Source organism: Mercenaria mercenaria, chromosome 5, assembly GCF_021730395.1.
Source record: "Mercenaria mercenaria strain notata chromosome 5, MADL_Memer_1, whole genome shotgun sequence".
NCBI lineage: Eukaryota > Metazoa > Mollusca > Bivalvia > Venerida > Veneridae > Mercenaria > Mercenaria mercenaria.
The window spans coordinates 53261367-53282659 of NC_069365.1; the positions used below are offsets into that span (position 1 = coordinate 53261367).

General features: G+C 33.3%; 1 protein-coding gene and 1 pseudogene across 1 annotated transcript in view; both read right to left on the reverse strand.

Annotated features, from left to right (window-relative positions):
• LOC128557328 (protein dachsous-like) overlaps window positions 1–9816 on the reverse strand; it is a 67788-nt pseudogene extending 57972 nt beyond the window's left edge.
• LOC128557329 (uncharacterized) overlaps window positions 1–20228 on the reverse strand; it is a 35795-nt gene extending 15567 nt beyond the window's left edge. Inside the window, exons 1-2 of the mRNA XM_053544610.1 lie at window positions 19909–20228; window positions 10196–12480 (exon numbers count right to left, since the gene is read on the reverse strand). Coding sequence (XP_053400585.1) covers window positions 10196–12284 — 2089 coding nt within the window. The 5' untranslated portion in view covers window positions 12285–12480; window positions 19909–20228. The remainder of the gene's footprint in view (window positions 1–10195; window positions 12481–19908) is intronic.
• Window positions 20229–21293: the final 1065 nt, after the last annotated feature.

Below are 21293 nucleotides of genomic sequence, written 5' to 3' on the forward strand. Positions count from 1 at the left end.
GAACCTGTAAAGTACGTTTTTGTTTACCATTAATAATTGTACACTAGTAGTTCAATATTCTATTTCTAATTATAACATCTATTTAATGCAGTTTGTAAATCATTTTCAGATTCTGCAAATAACACTGTATCGTCTACATAAAGTAACAAAAATAACTTGAAAACATTTCTGAAATATCATCATTTAGCAGGTCCTTTACATTGTTTGATAATTCCACTAATCTTGAAAAAAATAGGCATACGTGAGTCTAAATCATTCAAGAAAACAGAAAATAAGATTGGTGATAAATTTTCACCTTGTCGTACACCAGTTGAGCTATAATGAAGAAATTTGATAGACCTTGGCTACTCTTTACACAAGATTTGGCTTTATCATATATTGTATATTTAGCCTCAAAGACTTTGTAATCAATGTTATGCTGCAGCAATTCATTTCATAAACACATAAAATCGGCAGAATCAAACGCTTTCTTGTAATCTACAAAGGCACAATACAAAGGCACAATATAAGAGCAGATTTGTTTGTGTATACTTTAACTTACTCCCCTTAGATTCATAATCACCATTTGCAATACAGAAGTAGCAACAGACGATTTTCAACATTTTGATGATAAGCAAATTCCTCGATGCTTGAATTGTTCGACAAACCTGCAAACCTACTAAACTTCATGTCCTCTTTACCTATCTTAATCAAGCGCTTAGCTACCTTTACGCAAATACGCAGCTGCGTAGTGAAATTCTGGCAACTATACACAATTAATTGGCTAGTGTCATGCAACGGAGATGGCTTCATACACTATCATTGCTTACTTCATATTGTGTTGAAGTACAGTAAACTCCGGTTTTAGCGAACTCATCGGGACAAGCAAGTGCGTTTTCGTTATAACCTGAGTTTGTAATAAAAATAAAGCGAACCTGTTTCTTATAGACATTATTTATATAGCAAACTGATTTATATGATTAGTTGATTTAACGTGCATTGAAATTCACCAATTGTCTTTGTAGTTTTATAACAATTTAGGTACAGTTTTGCAATTTATCTCATAATCCTACTATCTGATTGCTTATTTTGTAATAATCCTGACCATGTGAAATATTACAATCATACGCTGTCTAGGAGGAAATTTCTATAACAAAATTATAATACAGTGTTAACAATTAATAAAATGTTGGTTGAGAAATCGGAAAAAAATTACATTTTCAAGGCTAAAAGCTTTTGAATATGACTTTTTGTATAACACTGCAGACGTAATTTGTCTCGCATAATATTTACTTTATCTTGAGCTGAGCGCGAAACTATTGTAACGGTATATTCGGTACCGTATATAAATAAAAAATAAGATATAATAGCTTCACGTTCAGCCTTTGATATCATAGAATTATGTTATAATTGTACTTAAGTGTATGAAATTATCAATTATTATTCCATAGAAATTAAAATTCAATAGAAATCCATTCATTACACCTAGTTAAATCTTATGCTATTGACACCGGTACAAGTCATACGATATTACAGTATTTGACAACCAATTCACAGTGAGATAAATATGCTCTTTCTATATAATTGGTGATTTAATATTTTTAATGCGTATTACCTAACTAAATTATATGTATAATATTTCGAAAGACCTTAAACAACATTTTTAAAAATCATCAAAACAAGATTTCAGTGTAATACTTGGTTTTACATGTCGTTTAGATAATATTATATCAACAATCCCGCTACGTTTAAATACTTGTTTTATGATTCAATATTGTTGGTACGAAATCTGCCCAATGCTAATATTAAAGCCAGAAATTTTCATAGTTTCGCACTTCGCCGTTGTGATCTCGCGCTTCGTCTTTCACGCTTCTCTGTCATGGGAAGGCGATACCCGAAGCGCGAGATCAAAATGACAAAGCACGAAATGGAGTTGTTGTGTTTTTTGTTGTTGTTTTTTTCTCGAAATTTTTTGCTTCACCACCGTGATGCTTAGCTTCACCATCGTGATTTCGCACTTCACGCTTCACAATACGCAAAGTGTTCACAGCACGAAATCACGATGGCTTCACCATCGCTATCTCGCGCTTTACAGCTCGCCAGAGATAGAGATGCATGAAGCGCTAAGCGCAAGATCACGATTGCAAACTGCAAAATAATTTAAAAGGAGTAAGAAACATTTTGCAGAATACTGTTTTAGTTGAAGAAAAGATAATAATACATTTTAACGAAGTTGACATAATGCAGACGTCGATGACATTCGCCGAAATAGTTTCCCTATGCAAGGCATCAGTTTCTTATTTGGTACATTTGTAACAATATCATGAAACTTAGCATGTCTTTGTTTACTAGTATTCTGTTTGGAGTTATGGCAAAATTACTTTTAACAAGGGGGCCTCCGTGGCCGAGTGGTTAGAGTCGTTGACTTCAAACCATTTGCCCCTCATCGATGTGGGTTCGAAACCTCATTTGGGGCGTAGAATTCTTCACGTGAGGAAGCCATCCAGCTGGCTTACGGAAGGTCGGTGGTTCTACCCAGGTGCCCGCTCGTGATGAAATTATGCACGGAGGGGCACCTGGGGTCTTCCTCCACCATTAAAGCTGGAAAGTCGCCATATGACCCAAAATTGTGTCGGTGCGACGTTAAACCCAACAAAATAAAAATAAAAACTTTTAACAACTCTCGAATATAAATTTATACACACATCTCTTGTTAATCAATCATAATGATGTTTTGAAAGTGTGTTACCACCAACCATCTGTTTTGAATACTGCACACATATAACATGGATCAATGAACCACAAATTGCACGTGCAATAGTACACACATACCTAGTAAAATAATAGATTTTATATAAAAGATTAAGAACGAATAAGGTTTTCGTGCAATGTTTAGCTTCAAATACACGCCAAAATGCACCATTTGCGGTTCTCAGATGAAAAAAATATCATGGGGAGGATACCAAGACCCCTACGCATTACCTCTGCGTACTATGAAGAATGCCCTAGCTACGCGCCTGTTAATAAAACATCACTTTTTCCAACACCTATTTTTCACGAAAGTTCTATCATAACTTAAAGTAACGATGAAAATAAAGAGGGAGTGTAATAGTTCCTAGTAAAATGCCTGTCAGTTGTGGTCTGCTACCCTAAAATATGCTCATGTCCGCACAATAAACCCCTACTTTCGGTTTCGATCCGCAAAACTTGCAGTGTGGAGTGTAGGCCTATAAATATAAACCATCTCATTTCATGCACCAGGCCCGGATCCAGGGCTAGGCCGAGTGGGCCCGTGCCTCCCCTTTTGGTCGAGAAGTGACATACTCATCAAAGATGCACCCTACTATTTTGGCAAAGGAATAATTATTTCTGAAAATTTAGACCCAGAAATATAGCAGAGGCCACCATCTCATACCTGTATTTCAAAATTTTCCAGTGGGTGGGGGCCTGACCCCACAATCAATAGGGAAGTATCGTACCCCTCCAATACTTCAAAATTTAAACCTAAAATACACCAGAGGACACCATTTCCTGCCTGTATTTCAAAAATTTCTAGGAGTCTCCCTGACCTACACCCCCGCCCCCCCCGACCCCGGAAACCCTGCCTAACGTCTAACATGGGCAAAGGCACCCCCTTCAATACCTTGCAGTGTTGCACCTCGGCAGTGATGTCTTCGTTCAAGACTGGTGCCCCCTTGAAGAAGCACATTTTCGACCGAATTACTGGCTTTATTCCTCAAAAGTTTCAAAACGAAGCTTAGAAACATGGGTCGATTGCAATAAAATATTTGACAAAAATCATAGAATTTCTGAACAAATTTAATTTTGTTTTTGCTATGAACATTTTATACCCCGTAACAAGTTAAATAACAAGACAAAATGTACGGAAGCAATATTCAATTGAAAATACACATAAGAATGTGTCTATGTAGATGGATCTTGATACTAAGTTGATAGCGAATTTGAATGTAATGCTCATTTCAAAAACGAGGACGGTATCCGCTCGATTGACAGAAACAACGAGGATGGTACCATGGTACATCGTCAGAGGTATCTTTTTTTCTACACACTGTCTTCGTAAAAATCGATCTAATTTTACTGTGATTCCAGTTTTTGTGAAAAGAAAGTAACGGCTAACACATAGAATGACTGCTTTTCATTTTCCTAACAAAAATTTCCTCATATAATCCGAAATAATACCATCAATCGTGAAAATATATACCATTGCCTTAAAATATCTTCATTTTCGCAGCAAAAAACGTATTTTTTTTCACAGTTATTCAGATTATATTAGATAGATATTTGACATGGATATAGTTAAGGTATGATCTTACACATTCATTACTAAAACTTTTCAAATCTTCAGTTAAATACGGAATAATAACCTGTTAAATGTGTGAATTTCCTGTTCACCAACATGTACATAAATCACATGAGGGCGGTATCGCTCACACGAGTAGGTACCCGAATAACCAGTGTGTACAGGTGCTGATGGCTACAGCACGGCAACTTTAAACATGGCAAGAAACAAATTAAAGATGATTTCCTTGCATTAAAGAGCCAGACTAAGAAGTTTAATTATTATTTGTTATGTTAAAAGACACAAAGTACACTGAGTGACCAACCTCTTTCATCCTGAAATTCTGCTGGTCAGTGCTAATTAGGTAAGAAAGAATGTGTATCAATAATTCTACACTCATTAACAGGTCAGTTGGAGTCCAATTTGCAGTCATTAATGATCAAAGAAAATAAATAGCAGGATAATGACTGAGATTAATGGGCACCTGTTAGTATGTACAATGAAGAAATGAGATGGAAAGTGGAACAGAACAGAACAGAACTTTTCTGTTCTATAATTATGTAAATCATGTACATCCTAAGCCATTGGGTCAGAATATCATTATCAGCCTTTCGGTAAAGTGGCCATTTTAAATGATGAAAAATGAAAATGGTATTATTTTATCCAAAGAGCTATAAAAATAAATGTATTTTATACTTCTTTGTTTTGCTCTAGATCTTTACTAGGCCATTATAGTTATAGTACAACTTCTAACATTTCAATAACAAAGTAGAACATAAACATTTAACATTTTACAAACAGTACATTTTTGGTTAAACAATATAACTAAACAAAATACTAATTAAGAGATATCATTCACAGTTACATTATTGCATGATATTTTCTATCATCATAGATAACTGAATGAAGTATTACATGTAGTTAATATATATCCTTCACTAGTCTATACATTCCTGAACAGTTATCCAACAAAGACCCCTTTTCATGCAGGTGTGATCCCTAGAGACTTGTAGCCTTTGCTTACATTTTTCTTGGGATAACACAGTCTGAATGAGAAGTGTCATGCTGTGATAGCAATATTACATTAGCAAAAATATAAATAAAACATAAAAATATGTCAAGCAGATGTAGAGAATAAATCTTATTTTAAAAGAAAAAAAAACACTTTGTAAATTCATACAGTCTCTGATATTTCTATTCACTTTAATATAATCATGATAATGCTATGACTATTGTACAGTGATAGGAATAAAGTAAAAAAAAAAGAAGAAATAAAAGAAAATCCGTTAAAAGATGTGTTTCAAATTTGCCTCAATTTTGATAAAATTTAAATTTTTAAAACAAACTTTAGAATGTGAAGAAAGCATGTCATCTTTTCTAAATTAAGTCCATAAAATTTTACAGCCGATTTAAAAACCAACAACAAAATACATATGATGTATCATCTGACTTACCCAACCTGGTATTTTTAATGCATTCTACATCCAAATTATCCAGGTATTTTCACATATCATTAACTTTTAAATTATGTTAAATTTCAACAACTTTCTTTTTTCGTCTATTTCCAATAGTTATACCTCTCCGCGTACAAAAATGTTCCGTCCCAAATGTTTCACTGTAAAATAATAAAAAGTTTAACGGCAGAAAAATCACTATTTATTTCTTAATGCCAATCTTGTAGTCATGTTACGACAAAGTTTATTTGTAAAACAATGACTGAAACAAAGCAAATGGATTTCAATACACTTGTTCGCTTTTTTTTTTTGGTTTCGAAATAGATCAGATTTCAGACTAAACGACAGGTCACGCTTATTACTCACTTTAAAAATTTCTAACAGAAAATCCATTCCACTAAATTAATCACATTTGTCTAATTAATGAAAGGAAGCTATATAGAGCAAATCTGTTAATGAGCTAAAATATTCTACAACAAGATGTGTTCATAGAAAAACGAAAATATGACAATAAAAACGGAAAATATTTTCAGATTTATCCAACATTGTCTACAAATATAATTATCATTTTACTCATTCTTGTCTAAAACAAAAGCCAACATTTTCGCTACTACTTAGATGCTTGGCAGATAGCACTGGGTGAGTGATTTCCCAAACATTTTGTTGTTTCGTTGTCACACTACCAAATCGTTCAGCCTTTGGTAAAAACCGCGACTAGATAACTTGATGGCCCAGGATCAGTCAAGCCTCATTCTAGTTGTTAACAATAAAGTAACTATTCATTAATTTCCCCCCTTTTATTTTTCCAATGATAAAATGAAACAACAGTTATCACAACCACTTTATTGTCTAAAATCATTATCACAAATCTTTAATTTTCTTCAAATGAAGTCTTCACCACATTTCATAGTTATCTGTATCATTTTAAAGAGAATTACATTTTTTTTTTGTAAATAAACAACAATTTCTGAATGCATCTTCTAATAGAATCAGTGACATCAAAAGAATGCATATTTAGCTAATTGAAAAAAAAACACACACACAAAAAAGATCTTCAATTCAATGAAAAAACATCACCACTTGTCAAACCTTATATGAATTTAAACATTAAAAAAACCCCCCAGTCTCAACATCATTCGATTAAGTTTACTTCAGTATCTTTGTCTTCAGCACTTGGGGCCCTGAGGTTCTAAACTTTGTAGACCAGTCTAAAATCTACAGCATCCGACTGGTTGATACTGAGCTCAATTTCAAAACTGACCAATGGCAAGAATGCATTCTTAGACTAGTATCAAAACCAGGGCAAACAGAGGACAATTCTTAAATCCACCAGATCATCAACTTCCAGCAATTCTGAGGAATCCTTGAAAGAGATCTTTTACATATTACAAAGTGTTTTTATGGCTCAAGTAATCTGGCCTGCTAATTCTGCATATTTTTAATCAATTTTGGACAAAGGTCTTACAGGATTTCCAGACATTATTTTGCAAAAAGTAAAAATAAAATCATGATGACTGTATACACAAGTTAACAGCTGCTACTATTAAAAACATCACCTTTGGAAGAGTATAATGATTATCTTGTGCAATACAGAATTGTTAGAGGGTTTTTATTGAACCAGTATTGACCTCTGAGATACTTTTTTCCTCTATGTGTTTAATAGCATATCAAAACTTAAATTCAAACTTACCATCTGCTAATTCCTAAATATAGATCTGTCTAAAATACCATCTGCTAATTACTAAAAACAGATCTGTCTAAAATGAGTATTGCACTTACATGGAAAAAAGTTCGTTTGAATCTGCTTTCCTGAAGAATGACCTTCAAATTTTTTACTCCTTTCAATTATTACCAATAACACCAGTTCTTCCGTTAAAACAAAAGTGTCCCACTAAACACCACTAATTGCTAGTCAATATATTTCCTATCGTTAATAGATCAAAAACTGTTTCTTTGTAAAGTAATGGAGCAAGCCTTCTATCACGGCAGTCCATCTACAATTGAAGATACATTTTGTACATCTATCGAAACAATCAACATAACTGACCTTAAGACTGCCGTTAGGTTTACCAGATGGACATACCGTATATAGAAATCAATTGCAACACACTGAACTATCATTAACAGAAAACGTATAATTACTGATACAAAAAAGCAACTGCGACTTGTGTCTTAACTAACTCATAATATATTAACCAACCCATGATATCTTAATTTAAATCCATAATATCTTAACAAACTTATAATATCTTAACCAACCCATAATATCTTAACCAAACCATGATATCTTAATTTAAACCCATATCTTAACAAACTTATAATATCTTAATATCATAAACAACCCTTAATATCTTGATTTAAGCATGTCATATCTTAACCAACTCATAATATCTTTACTAACCCATACTATCTAAACTAAACCCACAATATCTTATCCAACTCACAATACTTTAAACCAACAGATAATATCTTAACTATTACCCATAATAATTTAACTAACACATGATTAACTTAACCAAATATTTTAATACAAGACTGTATGTGGTCAATCAAGAGTGCCATGTAACTTAAAAGACCATAACAGTGCAGTCCATACTCATCAAGACCTCGAATGTTCACACCAAATGTTGGAAATTTCTGATAAAACCAAATAGATATATAATAAGTGTCATTCCACCTGAACTAATAAGTATTAAAGTGTCTATTCCGTTTGAACAATCAATTTGTTAATAACTACTTTCATTTTCTAGTTCATAGCAATCCTACAAGAAGTTTAATATTCCTGAAGGAAATAATTTCACAAAGATTACAGAAAGATAAAATATCATTTATATTTTCACCAAGTAATATAAAAAGATCGCAGAAAATATCTAGTACTTCTAAATGAGAAAAAATAATCAATTAAACCAATTTTGAATTAAATTGAATCTTGTCAGTTTTTAAAAACAATAGCACTGCAATGTGGAGCCATATAAATGCCCAAATATGTATGACCTTTGACCCTTTAAGTGTGACCTTGACCTTGAAGTGAGCCATCCGTAACATGCGTTCTGCACGTCGTCTCGATGTGGTTAACCTTTATGCCAAGTCCCTTTGGGCGTATAAAAGCAGAAAATGCCTATACAGTTAACAAAGGTAACACTTAAGAATAAACCATCATGTGATGTTTTATATTCAGTAGACAAAAATATGATTTTTTTAACAAAATAAACTAAAAACGAAGAAAAGCAACACCTACTATAATGGTGTACTGTATATATATTTATAATCCATTACATCAGAAAATAACACTATAAATCATTATGCAGCAGTGATTTTTTAAAATCCATGTCATGACTATCACATCTCCATGAGAAAATATTTATAAAAGACAAAGACTATTGTGTAAGAAATCTTTGAGAATCTTTTTATGTATGATCCTCCATCATATCAAATCCCCCATGATATAATTATAAGAAGTCACAACACAAGGTCTAACAATACCCAAGATACATTATTCTGACAAAGGCATTGATTTTTTTTTAACTTTTCGTTTTCCGAAATCTATTTGAATTCTATAATACTGTACAGATGTCGTAAGACACACGTTTTTTCTGATCCTGACAAGACATTTATAACAAAATAATCATTTTGCCGATATGCTGAGATGTGAAAATCTCTAACATGTTCTGACCAAAATTCAAATCAATTCTGTTTTATGAGACAGAATCCGAAATAAAATCAACTTTTGGAAAATTATTTCATAATCAAAAATTCTGATCTGTTCTCTTTGATTAGATAATAATTATATGATGAAGATGCTATAATAGTGCCAAAATTTTTGTGAAGTTTTGACTTAAAAAGGTATTTATCCCAAACCAGACAATGGGCAGAAACCAGATGTGTTTTTTCATTTTTGTATGGTTCGATCGGAACATTTTGTAACATAAACAGAAACAAAGATTTTAAGACTTAAAGACACTGCTAAAACTTTCAACAAAGGAGAAGACACGTCAATGATCCAGACAATCCAAGTTTGCAATCAGAGTGATTTTCACAAAATGTTTTTCAGCTATCTAAACATTTTTTTTTAAAAAGCTCTGGCTGAAAATATTTTTTATTCTAAAATGGCTCGATTCGACTGCCAGTTAAACAAAGAAGAAATACAAGCTACGAAAGTGACGCACGATATAACGATAGCTATTAGGATATTTTGTCCCTTAGAGCCAACTGCAGCATCCGCTACAGTGTCCGTATCAGCAAGGTAAAATGTCACATGCAAAGTTGCATGAGTTTCTAGTGGCTTAACACCATTATCTTTAATAGATAGAGTTAATGTATACCATTTGATATCACCTCGTGAAATACGTTTTGTTAGGTAAATTTCACCAGTCTCTGAATCAATATGAAACAAACCTTCACCATCCCCACTTCGAATACTGTACGAGAGACGTTCGTTTTCTTTATCATCATTGTCATCGGCCAACACTAGCAATTACGCTATCAGGACCTGTATCATGAGCAACTGTAACAGTATCATTATCTCCATACGGAAATTCTACAATTGGTGCATTGTCATTTTGATCGAGCACAGTCACGAAAACTGGCACACTGCTTGTACGTGGAGGATTCCCGTGATCTGATGCAACAACGTTAAAATGGTAATAATCTCTGACTTCACGATCTAAAACTTCAGTGGTTATTACGGTTCCATCGTCAAGAATCGCAAATGGAAACATAGCATACTTAGCGGGTATCATATACGAAACTTTTCCATTGTCGTCAAGGTCAGCATCCGTAGCAGTTACTGTTCCAAGACTATTACTGATGTTGGAATTCTCCAGTATAGACATGGCGTAACTGTCACCAATAAAAGCAGGAGAATTGTCATTAACATCTTTGACTTGTACAATAACCTGTGCAGTAGCAGAGCGCTTATTTGGGCCCTGATCTCGTGCAGTTACTATGAAATAGTACTCATCTTCAGTCTCCCTGTCAAACCTTTCCGCAGCTTTGATATGCCCGCCATCAGGATCAATTTCAAACATATTCGATTCTGCAAATGGTTCAATTTCATACACTATTTTTCCATTTAGATCAATGTCACGGTCTGTGGCCTGGACTTTCTCAAAAACAGCACCAACAGAAATATTCTCTAAAATATCTACAGTATAAATATTCTTTGCAAATATTGGAGTATGATCATTTTCATCAGTAATTGTAACAATAAATGTGTGATTTGAAGACAATGGGGGTTGACCTTTATCGCTACAGTTTATTTCTACAGTATAAAAGGCCTGCAGTTCCCTATCAAACTCAACGGCACTTACAAGACTAAATATATTTTGTGCAACTTCATTCGCCTTCATAATTGTAAAATTGGAATTAAGACACTCGCAGTCTGCCTCTCCGTTAAGACCCCAGTCCTCGTCCCAAACAATAACCAAGGCAACGTGTGTACCGATATTCAAATTCTCTTTTATGCTGATATTACTAGGTGGACTCATCTCAATTACTGGACGATTATCATTTTTGCCCCTGATATTAATTGTTACTTTTGCTTGGCTCTTTTTCATTGGATCCCCATGATCTTTGACTTCTATGAAAAAGATAAAAGGCCGACTTGTCGATTCAAGCGTCTCTTTCACAAAAATGTTACCACTTGTCTCCTTAATACCAAAATACTGTCTTATATTTGAAGAAACGGAGTCTGCGAAGTAGTAAGCTAGTCTACTGTTTTCACCTATATCTCTATCTATGGCAGAGACTGTGATAACCACAGTATTAATTTCAACATCTTCATCAATAGTAGCATTGTATTCTGTTGACTGAAAAATTGGCCGGTTGTCATTTTTATCGGTGACATTGATATTAACAGTAAGAGTTCCTGTAAAGGGAGGCGTGCCCCCATCCACTGCCTTTACATATAACGTGTAGTTCTGTGTGGATTCCCTGTCAAGACTTAAATTCAGTATGAGATTCAAGGTCGATGACCCGTCCAGATTTTGCTGCTTTTCGAGTTCGAAGTCAGTTCGCGACGGTTCTAGTATATATTCTTGGATCGCATTGATGCCGGAATCTAAATCAATAGCCGGTGTCAGAGTGTAGCTTGTCCGAATCGAGGTTCCCTCTGGGATGTATAGATTCTTTACCGATTCCGAAAATGTTGGAATATTATCATTTATATCCTTTACTGTGACATTAATGTTAACAAATTCAGTGACTGTGCCAGAATTACCAAAAAGTATCGCTCTCATTTTACATACTTCACTTTGCTGGCAGACTTCCTCACGATCAACTTTTTGCTTCAAATAAAAATCAGAAGTTGCTGGATTGAAGTCAAAATAATCAGAGTAGTCTACATCACCTGACTTCAAGATGTTATAGTTTGCACTTTCCAAATTGCCACCAAATATTTCAGTTTCATTTGCTCCTAATTTTGCTGCAATGCTTCCCAGATAGACATTTCCTGTGATTTCTTCCTCTGTTTCAAAGGTAATAGTCACAATGCCTTTCACTGACTTAAGCACTATCCCGAAGAAAAACAAATAAAGTAAACAATTAGACATCATCTTGCTGCTTTAGGTTACTGTGCTAGTTGACTATGTCTGAACGAATCATTTTTTGAAATTTCACCCTACTCTCCAATGTATTATACTCTTTGCTTTTTCAGTTTACACTAACTGGTGTTTAATCCCTTTGTACTATAACGTGCCTTCGTCCTGTGATTCCGTCTTACTGTTGCCTCTTATGTCCTTACTTCAAAATCTGAAACGAGACAAGAAAGTATGGTCAGAGTCGAAGCTTATTTTCGGAGTAAATCAATTCTTTACAAAACAAGGTTTAAACGTGATCCTTTAATTTGATCACGGATAAATGTAACACTTTATACCTTATAATATGAACAGCATATCCCCGCAGAGATCAACTACAATATTTTTTGTCATACAAGCAAATCCCTTGATAAGTCAACCTACCTATTTTTAATCCATATTTATAATTTTCTAATGACCCAGCTTGAGACTTATTTTACGTATGAAAAACATTAAAATGACTAACATCTCTACTCGATTTTTTTTTTCGCCCACCATAAATTTGTCACAGATCTTTTCTGCCATACTCCAGAATGTTAAAAAAAAAAATGAGGAAAAAAAAATCATTTTGCAATCTAATAAAATACATTATAAAAAATTTACTCATAAAATAATATGCCAAATAACCGATACAAATGTTTCGTCAATGAAACATGCAAATATCTACTCGCATTTCAAAAATGGCGCAGTCTATGACACCTTAATGGCCAACATCTTTTTCGATACAGATTCTAAAAATGCAAAATTAATTTCCCCCCCTTTTATTTTTCGAACGATAAAATGAAACAACAGTTATCACAACCATTTTATTGTCTAAAGTCATTATCACAAATCTTTAATTTTCTTCAAATGAAGTCTTCACCACATTTCATAGTTATCTGTATCATTTTAAAGAGAATTACATTTTTTTGTTGCAAATTAACAACAATTTCTGAATGCATCTTCTAATAGAATCCGTGACATCAAAAGAATGCATATTTAGCTAACTGAAAAAAAACACACACACACAAAAAATCTTCAATATATTCAATGAAAAAACATCACCACTTATCAAACCTTATATGAATTTAAACTCAATGTGTACACAAGGATTTTTAAATTTGTTTACTTCAGTATCTTTGTTTTACAGCACTTGGGGCCCTAAGGGCATAAATCTAAACTTTGTAGACCAGTCAAAACACTACAGCATCTGAATGGTTGATTCTGAGCTCAATTTCAAAACTGACCAATGGCAATTAAGGCTGCATTCGGAGACCGGTATCAAAACCAGGGCAAAATAGAGGACAATTCTTAAATCCACCAGATCATCAACTTTCAGCAATTCTGAGGAATCCTTGAAAGAGGCCTTTTATATCTTATATAAGTGTTTTATGGTTCAAGTATTATCTGGCCTACATAATCTTGCACATATTTGATAAGCTTGAACAAAGGTCTTGCAGGTTGTCCAGACATTTTTCTGCAAAAAGTAAAAAAAATATCATGATGGTTGTACACATGTGGGTAAGTTAACAGCTGCTACTATTAAAACACCACCTTTGGAAGAGTATAATGATTATCTTGTGCAATACAGAATTGTTAGAGGGCTTTTACTGAACTAGTATTGACCTCAGACAATACTTTTTTCCTCTATGTGTTCAATAGCATATCAAAACTTAAATTCAAACATACCATCTGCTAATTCATAAAAAATACATCTGTCTTAAATGAGTATGTGCACTTACATGGAAAAAAGTTTCGTTTGAATCTGTTTTCCTGAAGAATGACCTTCAATATTTTTACTCCTTTCAACTTATTACCAATAACACTAATCCTTCCATTAAATTAAAACAAAAGTGTCCCACTAAACACCACTAATTGCTAGTCAATATATTTCCTATCATTAATAAATCACAAACTGTTCCTTTGTAGAGTAATGGAGCAAGCCTTCTATCAGGGCAGTCCATCTACAAATGAAGATACATTTTGTACATCTATCAAAACAATCAACATAACTGACCTTAGACTGCTGTTAGGTTTACCAGATGGTCATACCATATATAGAAATCAATTGCAACACATTGAACTATCATTAACAGAAAAAGTATAATTACTGGTACAAAAAAAGCAACTGCAACTTGTGGTATCTAACCCATGATATCTTAACTAACCCATAATATCTTAACCAACCCATGGTATCTTAATTAAAACCCATAATATCTTAACCAACCCATGATATCTTATATCTAATATCTTAACCAACCTATAATATCATGAAACTTAGAAGACCATCATAGTGCACCAAACTCATCAAGACCTCGGAATGTTCACACCAAAAGTTGGAAATTTCTGATAAAACCAAATAGATAAGTGTCATTCCACCTGAACTAATAAGTATTATAGTGTCTATTCCGTTTAAACAATCAATTTGTTAATAACTACTTTCATTTTCTAGTTCATAGCAATCCTACAAGAAGTTTATATTCCTGAAGGAAATAATTTCACAAAGATTACAGAAAGATAAAATATCATTTATATTTTCACCAAGTAATTAAAAAGATCACAGAAAATATCTAGTACTTCTAAATGAGAAAAAATAATCAATTTAACCAATTTTGAATTAAATTGAATCATGTCAGTCTAAAAACAAGAGCACCGAAATGAGGAGCACTATATGCCCGAAGATATGACTTTTGACCCCTAAGTGTGACCTTGAACTTGAAGTGAGCCATCCGAAACATGCGCTCTGCACGTTGTCTCGATGTGGTAAACCTTTATGCCAAGTCCCTTCGGGCGTATAAAAACAGAAAATGCCTATACAGTTAACAAAGGTAACACTTAAGAATAAACTATCATGTGATGTTTTATATTCAGTAGACAAAAATATGATTTTTTTTAACAAAATAAAATAAAGACAAAGAAAAGCGACACCTACTATAATGGTGTACTGTATAATCAAAAATTCTGATCTGTTCTCTTCGATTAGATAATAATTATATGATGAAGGTGCTATAACAGTGCCAAAATTTTTGTGAAGTTTTGACTTAAAAAGGTATTTATCCCAAACCAGACAATGGGCAGAAACCAGATGTGTTTTTTCATTTTTGTATGGTTCGATCGGAACATTTTGTAACATAAACAGAAACAAAGATTTTAAACCTAACCAGTTTTCCTGGATTCTGTACCAGTACTAACCTGTTGTCGCCAACTTCCCCACATGCATCTGAGGTGGAGGACCAATGATTTCAGACACAATGTCTTTCATCAAATTGTCATGGAGATTCAAGTTACATATGCCTCACCTAGGGATCAAAATCTCAACCCCGTGACCTGTAGACCTGCATTCTCCCTGTTGAGCTAAGCAGGCAGACAAGAAACTGCTATAAAAGAACATTTATCTATTATAACCACATCCGGAGTAAGGAAAAGTAATGTTCATATCACAAGGCTCTGAAAGAAATTCTGACAGTCACTTTGTATGAAATGAAAAAGAGATGACTTTGTAAGAACAAAAATGATCCAGACAATCCACGTTTGCAATCAGGATGATTTTCACAAAATGTTTTTCAGCTATCTAAACATTTTTTTTAAAAGCTCTGACTGAAAATATATTTTATTCTAAAATGGCTCGATTCGACTGCCAGTTAATTTGTTTGTTTGTTTTGGGTTTAACGCCGTTTTTCAACAGTATTTCAGTCATGTAACGGCGGGCAGTTAACCTAACCAGTGTTCCTGGATTCTGTACCAGTACAAACCTGTTTTCCGCAAGTAACTGCCAACTTCCCCACATAAATCAGAGGTGGACTGCCAGTTAAACAAAGAAGAAATACAAGCTCTGTATATTCCACGATAAACAACAGTTGATACACAGACCGGTAAGAAAGCATTATGACGTCAAATTGCAGCATGACATCAAGTTCGAATTCTTTACTACTTGTATAAATGAAGCCCAACATAATTTTTATCAAAATATTTCAAGGAACATGTAAGAATGAAAACAATCAAGGCCATCTTGCGGTTTGAATTTACCATTGTTCACCACTCAGATGCTTAGATATTAAACTACTCGTGCTAACGCCCATGTGCTTCATCAATTCCTGCGCATCTGAACTCTGTACCACGATAATTAGACGACAAACCACTCGAAGGCCTTGATTATTTGTTAAATCATGTTCAAATGTATAAAGATCAATATACCCTATTTATCAGAATACTTTTGACCAAATTAACAAACTATAGCTCATTTTTAAGCCATTAAATACAAAATCATAGATCAACACACAGTGTATTTCTCTTAATCATGAATGGGAAACAAATCTGATTTATTTCTTTAATATCATTTTTTGATACATTATCATTATGAATGTCCTTTTTCATCTTTTTCTACCACTTAAAATCCCATCCACTTGAACATTTTTCATTTCAGTACTTTTTTCTTAGAGAACAGAAATACCATCTTAAAATTTTCATTATTAGAGGCATTTTTAAAAACAGTTCGCCATGAGAATCCACTTGTCTGCAGCCCTTAACCCAAGGTCTTTCCGAACTTCAGATTAAGCAAATAAATTTGGAATAATTAAAAGAGCCATTAACTGTTAAAAGGAGTGCTTACCAAAAAGATACTGACTAAAAGGCGAACAGCGCAGATCATGACCAGACTGCATGGCCATGACCAGCATAAGGGTTAAAATATATAGATATACAGACCTTCTTCAGCACCAGTATATATAAGAATGTATAAATCTCACAGAACTATTATACCACTCTCCAGCATGAAAACATTGTCATTGTCAAGTGTTTGCAAAAGATCTATGTGCAGGTAAAATTTATAAAAAAAAAAATTGAAAATAATGAAAAATGAAAAGAAAATTTACTCGTTCATAAAACTTAAAAGTTACAAATCTTCTATACAAAAATCTTGTCATAAAATGGAAAGAATGATTACCTAAGTCTGCCAGCATAATGGTCAGAGAATATTTATATCCCATTAAGAAACTGTCAGCACACTATCTACACCAACACTGGTCTGCTGATTCTCACCAGATTATTCCTGGCAAAATTATAGACAGCTTTTCTTTATTCCTGCAAATTAAATTTTACGAGTTGCTCATAAGTAGATGGGGGTACAGAATGGTCAAAGAAAATTAATACTCTTCTTAATTATCCATGCTTTCTGCTAATTTTCACGGATGAATTATTTTAGAAATTGTTCTGACCTTTGATTAACTAGACAAGTTCAGCTCTTGACACCAGAAACCCGCTGGAAACCCGCAACAAAATCTGCGGTTTTAGTATTTTTTTTATTGTTGTATATGTTTGTACGAGGATATTAGGTATATAATATCGCATTAACGAGAGGCTGAAATATTTTTTCTTATAAAACCTTTATGAGAAGCGAGAAGAGCCTCAACAAATATTTCCAAAATTAGTAAGTATTTAAATATTCAAGAGGGCAACAGCTAAATTTTCCATCATAATTATTATACTGATACCAGTCTTAACAAATATGAAAGTGACACATTTTGTGAATAATTTTAATAAAGTGCTTTAAATGCATTATAAAATTTCAACTTGGTTTTATCTCATTATTGCACATTCCTTTTATAAATCAGAAAATTAAATCAATTTTTTTCAAAATAAACAAACACACTTTAAATTTAATAGTCATGAACATATTCTTTGAATGCCAATTTAAAACAAGTTTATAGCAAAACTTCATAATACTATTAAAAGTTTCAACCTAAAAACATACTCGTTTCATATCTCAAAACATTTAGAGTCAATTAGCCTAACGAAAAAGCAAAAATCATTAAGCTAATAGTGCATAAAATCGACTAAAAACCTTACAGCTATTATAGATAATTTTGTCATTGTACTTTATCAAAATTATGACAGTCTCGACTAATACGCTGACAAAAGTTTTCGGCAATTGGTGCCCACAATGCCACAAAGACAGAGGAGTGTCAAATGTCTTGGCCATGGTTAACTGTCTCCAACAGGACAATAGTTGTCTCAGAGAGATTTTCTTTAAAAAAAAAAAGAAACGTATGACACTTGCACATGAAACGAAAGCAAAGGTATTTTGATTGGCATACAAAGAGAAGCTGCAAACATTAGAGTTAATGTTTTATGAAAGATCATTGTGCAATTTTTTGACAATAAAATGTTGTATGTTCTAGAAGAGTGTACTTCACTATCATTCTTTTTATTTCACAGATATTTTTCATTTCTTGTTTTATTGTTTTCCTGTTTTCATACCGGTAATATCATTGTAACCTTTAGCCTGCTGGCGGCAAGTGATTCGAATCTGCCTTTGCGACCAGTGCAACAAACATCACCTGCACATATGTGCAGGCTGATCATGGTCTGCACTGTTCGCTACTCAGTCAGTAAATTTTCAGTGAAAACACCCCTTCGAATATAAATAAGATTGCCCAAATGGAAAATGACTAGTCCATGTGAGAATTTAGCAAGGTAAAGGTTAAAATCAGATCTGTTGCAATAGTTTGACATTTTACTGACATGCCATACATATAAATTTGAGCCACACCATGGAAAACCAACATAGTGCATTTGCGAGCAGCATGGATCCAGACCAGCCTGCGCATCCACACAGTCTGGTCAGGATCTATGCTGTTCACTTTCAAAGCCTACTGCAATTAGAGAAACCGTTAACAAACAGCATGGATCCTGACCAGACTGTGCGGATACACAGGCTGGTCTGGATCCATGCTGGTCGCAAATGCACTATGCTGGTTTTCTAATGGTGCGGCTCAAATATGTAATACATCCAATTTTCAGAAATACTTAAGATAAATCAATTCTATAGTTATTAAAATGAAAAACAAGCAAATCATTAAGGAAATACATACATGTATACAAATTACAGGAAAAGAACAGTATAAGGTTCCAGACTAATGACCAGTCCTGAATCTGAAAGACGTTTGTCTGCCTAATTGCTTACGATGCTTGTTGACATCACAGAGCGAAAAAATTATCAAATTACTTTTAGTACATTAACACCTATAACACTTTTTCACGGTTCATAGTAACAAACAGATCTTTAAAATGACTTCATCAACTTTACCGCCTTTTACGAGAGAAAATGACAAAGTATTAAAAATCACGCAAGATGACTATCTATTGCTAATACCTTATGAATTTAACCGCTTTTAAGTTCAAATGGTGTTTTCTTTCATCCTTTTAAAAGTCTAAAACAAAAAATTAAAAACAAAGATAGCTATCTAGGATAAAAACAGAAATTTAAACAAAAACGATGGTGACCTGTCAACAGAAGTACAGATTTTAGCAAAAAGATAATACTAAGACGCAATGGTTTGGTTAACAAAAATATGACGTGTCATAAGGTGAAACATCCATTTTTTTTTTATTCAAACTCAGTTTTACCAAATGATTCATTAAGTCCATGACAAATTAATTAAGCACTTAGTAAAATCAATATGCACTAATGATGATTTTATTTTTATTAATTAACTGTAATAATTGATGAGCATGGTATATTTTGAGAATCTATTTTCACACGGCTGCACATGTCACATTTAAAACAGCAAATAAATAATCTTTTTTTTTTGTTTTCTAAAAAAATATTTTTCTCTCAGAAACTTACCGCACAGTTTTAAACAATTTTTCTTATAGAAAGATTAAATCTACTGGTTTAGTATTTATTCTTTCAAATGTAAGCATTTTGTTCCTCCCATATTTCACTTTTTAATATCCAGTATAATAACACATCATACATCACTTCTTCTTCACCAAAAAAAATCATAAACTACTAAATAGGGCACACTAACCATAAAAAACAACTTCAAATAAAACATGAAACAAGATGTTTAATTCCACAACAAATCAGATATTTATCAGCTCTGTTTTAAGCTATAGTACGAAGTCTACTCTTTCAGGTCCGCTTAATCTGAATTATCATGCTCCTCCAAAACGATATCTTATATCGCGTATAAAATAAATCGGAATATAATTTTGTGGCACATGGAACACACCCGTTAACCGGTTCCGAGCAAAACAGTTCGTGGCGGACAAAACAGTTCACCAATATTTTTGCCGGTATCTGCATTGGGGTAAATATTCTATATCCAAGAATCGGTTGGTGCAAAATATGTTAAAGATTTTTATTTCTGTAAAAAGTGGCATATACGAAGAACATGTCATGTGCTTCCCGTTTAAAACTAACCTATATTTAGTAAATTATCACAAGTTAAAAGTGTGATTTTGTTGAAAAAATGTGAAAACGAAAGTTTACCGCGGTATATTTAATTCGCTTTTCAACTTCGGTCTATGGTATTAACGTCAACCTTTAAAATAATGTTTGCCCTGAATATTGTCCAATTTTTAAGCGACAAAATGCAATATTCAACGAGTTATAGACATTCAAACATGACATGGTCGAAAAAAAAGTGTGGCGGCAGTGCACAGCTTGAGGTTATTTGTGTGGCGATCAAAAGCAGTCCTGTGTATTTTTTTTTATTTTACTTTAATAAATGGTCTAAATAGTGATATCCAGCTCGTAAGTCTTGAAAAATAACGTGTGTAATCAGACAACATCAATTAACACTAATTTTTATTAACAAACAGATGTAACTCAAAGCATATATTAGTCACAACCATCTAACAATGTAATAATCATCAACACTTCTTCATACATTTTTAAATTATGTTTTACAGTGGTACGGTAGTTTGATTTGATGCCTTCCCATTTAGGACGTTCCACTTACTTTATTATATCATTTTGTGATATTTCTTTCAGGATCACAATGCATATGTACCTGTGCTACTACTGCAATACAACAGCTGACGTTTATAGGCACTTAATTCAGCACCTCTGTAATAGCCATAGGTTTGACACGTTCAAGTACAAACAACTTGAGCTTGACTGTCGTAAAGGAAAAACTAGATATCGAACAAAATTTTTTGAATGTATTAAACCTGTGTCACATATATTATCGTTGATGGAAATATCAGTTACACATATCTCTTCTT